The sequence below is a fragment of the Amaranthus tricolor genome, chromosome 9 (assembly GCF_026212465.1).
Source record: "Amaranthus tricolor cultivar Red isolate AtriRed21 chromosome 9, ASM2621246v1, whole genome shotgun sequence".
Lineage (NCBI taxonomy): Eukaryota > Viridiplantae > Streptophyta > Magnoliopsida > Caryophyllales > Amaranthaceae > Amaranthus > Amaranthus tricolor.
The window spans coordinates 4,951,989-4,955,736 of NC_080055.1; the positions used below are offsets into that span (position 1 = coordinate 4,951,989).

The 3,748-nt window shown below is 30.8% G+C and overlaps 1 protein-coding gene across 1 annotated transcript; it reads right to left on the reverse strand.

Annotated features, from left to right (window-relative positions):
* Positions 1-2,217: 2,217 nt before the first annotated feature.
* LOC130824311 (protein RALF-like 34) lies at positions 2,218-3,505 on the reverse strand. The gene has a single exon (XM_057689245.1). The coding sequence runs from the start codon at positions 2,930-2,932 to the stop codon at positions 2,537-2,539; it is 396 nt and encodes a 131-aa protein (XP_057545228.1). The 5' UTR covers positions 2,933-3,505; the 3' UTR covers positions 2,218-2,536.
* Positions 3,506-3,748: the final 243 nt, after the last annotated feature.

The following is a 3,748-nucleotide window of genomic DNA, read 5'->3' on the forward strand; positions in this document are numbered from 1 at the left end:
TATTTTACTTATCAAATCTATTATGAACTATTCATTTTTTTAACAAGTATCGATAATTTTGAGTTTTAGATTGGCCACTAATCATTACTATTACAATATACAAAGTTTAAAATCTAATTATCGGCTATTATTTTACAATGAAGTTAAATGACAAACACCAATGAGTATAAAAGGAAGTCGTTGCTTACTATTTGTACTCCATTGTCGCCTAAAACAAGTTACATTTGTGCTGCATTGGTTTATGAAGTTTAGTTAAATGTTGGGATGATTGAATGTTAGATTGGTCATAAAAGCCACTTTTTGTCACCATCAATTTTTTTTATATCCTAATTATTTACTTTCACACACAACTTGATAGAGAGTTTGCATGTGAAAGGGTGTTGAGATAGTTTTTCTCACATTAGAAAAATTAAACATGATGTGCCCAATTTATAAAACATCGTTTCATCCCATTGCTCATATGGTTTAATTGGGATAATATTTCATTGGCTTATGCAATATGTGTACCTTGTGATTTTCTGATTATGTGCTGGTATTACAATAAGTCTAGCCCAATTTATCATGGTATTAGTGTCCAGTTTGTTGCTTGACCTTTCTTAACCAGACATTTAATTTTACCATTGTATAAGGGATCTTTTATTGGATATTCATTCCTAAAAGGTATGTAACTCTTCTAAGAGATTAAAATTTTAAGGACACTCACATGTGAGAGAGAGTGTTAAAGCGTCCACTTGTTACCCACATTTGAGTTTTCCCACATAGGCGAAATCAAAGAGTACGAATCAAAGAGAGCAGAAGTAACTTTTACCATTAACAATAAGTTTTAGTAGCGAATCTTGTTTGGACTTATAAATGGATAACCTCTTCTACTCCTTATTTGGATTGATAGCACCCATTTTCCAAATTATATCATTTTAATAAGAGAAAATTTATTTTCTAAATTTTATTCTCTCTATTCCTTAAACAAGTTTTCATTTGTCATTTTCAGTGTTCTATATGTTGTTCCTATAAATAATCTTTCTATTTATTTCACAAATTTTGGATAAAAAAACCTTGTATATCCTCATTTTTATATTTTAATATTGCTTATGTTTCTTATATATCTTCCACTACCTTTATTTTAACATTTTTATATTTTGTATAGTCACCACATGTTTCCCACTAAAATTTATAAAAACATTTATATGAGATGTGGTCCCCATATTTTTTTCTACTATCTTTCTTTTAAATTTTTTTAATGTTTATGATACCTACTTTTTTCTATCAAATTTATTATTGAATAAAATAATATATTCACTATCTAAAAGATCTAGTTTTTTTAATTTTCGTAAACATTCTTTGTGTTAACTTTTTGGACGAACGGAAAACGTATCATTTACTTAGAGATATATATGCTAACAAAAAATCAAATATAATATCAGTCTACTTAAATTTCAGATTTGTGTTTGCTTATATTAGTGCAAGTGCCAAAACACTTAACAATGATGTTGACTTTAATGACTTAATCGAACATGCCTTAACTTGTACTTTGGAGAAATACATTGAGGATGTGTCGAGTGTAAGTAAATTGATGTTTGGAACGATCGATGAGATACTTACTGTGGGGCGTTTGAGGCACCACTAAGGGTTAGGAACCATGTCTTGAATGAGTCAAGGCATGGCTTCAGGTGTACCTCAAACAAAGCAACAAGAATTGAATAAGAAATGTGCTGCTTGACTGGGTCCTCGTTTGAGCAGTAGGTGGCTCTTCCAAGCAGATGAGTCAGAAGCAATCAGTGAGTTGTTGTGAAGAGTGCTCGTTTGAGCAGTTGGTGGGCTCGCGCGAGCATCTTCATTGGATGTTTTTGATTCCTTTCTATGCATTTTTGGCATTTAAGTGTGGTTTGTTTTCGTTTATTACTATGCTTAATTGTCATAGTAATTGTGATATTCATTGTTGATGTTAAATGTGTGGCTGAATGATGATTTAATGTGTGGTTCTAGAATGATGTATTCCTTTTCTATAAAAGAATACATCATTTATAAAATAAAAACACATATATTGTGAGAGGGCTTTATCTTTATATAAACTTGAGGTTGTTCTCAAGATAATGAGAGGTTTATATATATTATATTGTTAAATCTTTATAAATAAAATTACATTTATGCGGTAGGTATTTAAGATAGCTCATAAAACACTTATTCATACTTATTACTTTCATATTGTTATTCAATTAAATAACCTCTTGAGGCTTTTATTTTGATTAAAATACGAGCATTATAATGTCACAATTTTACACAAAAGTACTAAGCATAAATCAACCCTCAACAACCAAACGAGGACCCCAATTGAAAGCTACTTAAAAACTTGCAATAATAATCACAACACACAAAAGAAAAAGATTTTCTTTTAATGATATTACATAGAAGATTTTTTTGTAATTTAACATTGTTTAAAACCCTTAACATTAACCGTAAAACCTCTGATTAAAATACTACTACTAATAATACACTAAACAAATTAAATAAGCACTTAATTAATAAATGGAGAAGATAATCAACGGCGGCAACGAGTAATACAAGAGCAACCACGATGGTAAGGATTAGCAGGTCCACGAGCTTTGAAACAGTTATGAGTATAATAAGATCTACCAGAACGAGGAGGGCATGGCACACGATTAGCTGAGAGTGCAGCATAAGAAATATATGTGTAGTACACTCTATTCCAGTATAGAGATCTCCTTTTACTAATTACATTTTCTTCATCAAGATTATTTAGCTGATTATCAACAAAATCATCATCAGAATAAACCATTGATATTGCAGATGATGATGAAGCCCAGTCAAATCCAACGTCAGTGATGAGAGCTGTAGCTGGGGTACAGTGGAAGCTAATGTAGGAGATCATAAACAGAATGAAAGAAAAAAAGATAAGGGGTTTTGAGGATGACATTGTTGTTTAGGAAATAGGAGGAGAATGAGTGAAGGAAAAAGAATGGTGAAGAAATGTAGGAAGCATTAAAGATGAGGTCTGAAGGGGAAGGTGAGTCACATGGGAAAGAGTAGAGTAAGACAGCTGGGAATAATGAATGCGGACCCTGCTTGGGTCTCGGTAGTCAGTTCTGTTTCCCTTAATTTGTGCCCTGTTTTTGTTTTCTGCTTTGATTTTTTGGTAAGTACTATTTAATCACTCTGGCTATTATCATGGAGTATCTTTATTTTTGCCTTGGTTGTTGTGCCCTGTTTATATGCTGAGTGTATTCTACTCGAGCTCATTTGTCTATTAGAGTTAATCACCAATGCGTAGGTCGTAAGTAGAGCTATTTAAATATGATCCAAACTAAGCATGATTTTAGTTACCGATATGTAACTATTGACTTAGATTATCTAAATTTAATAGTGATCAACCCTAGTCATTTCTAACCCGAAATATATATATAAAATCGAACTTGATTTGGCTAAATCGATTTAACCCAAATTGATTTTTAGTCGAACTTTTGTAAACCCAAATCGATTCTTAACTGAAATGATATAAACTCAATCCGATTTATAATTGAAAACAAGTCGTAACCTCATGAATTTTATGATTAACTTTGAATTAACAAATAATACTAATAAATTAATAATTAATTTAATTTATCAAATAGTGAATGTTATCAGATAATCTAACATTGTAAAGAACTTTATCAATAAATTAACAAGATTTCCTATGAAAATGACATAAAAAAACTCTTATCTCTTATTAACATGCTGAAGCGCATCAATACAA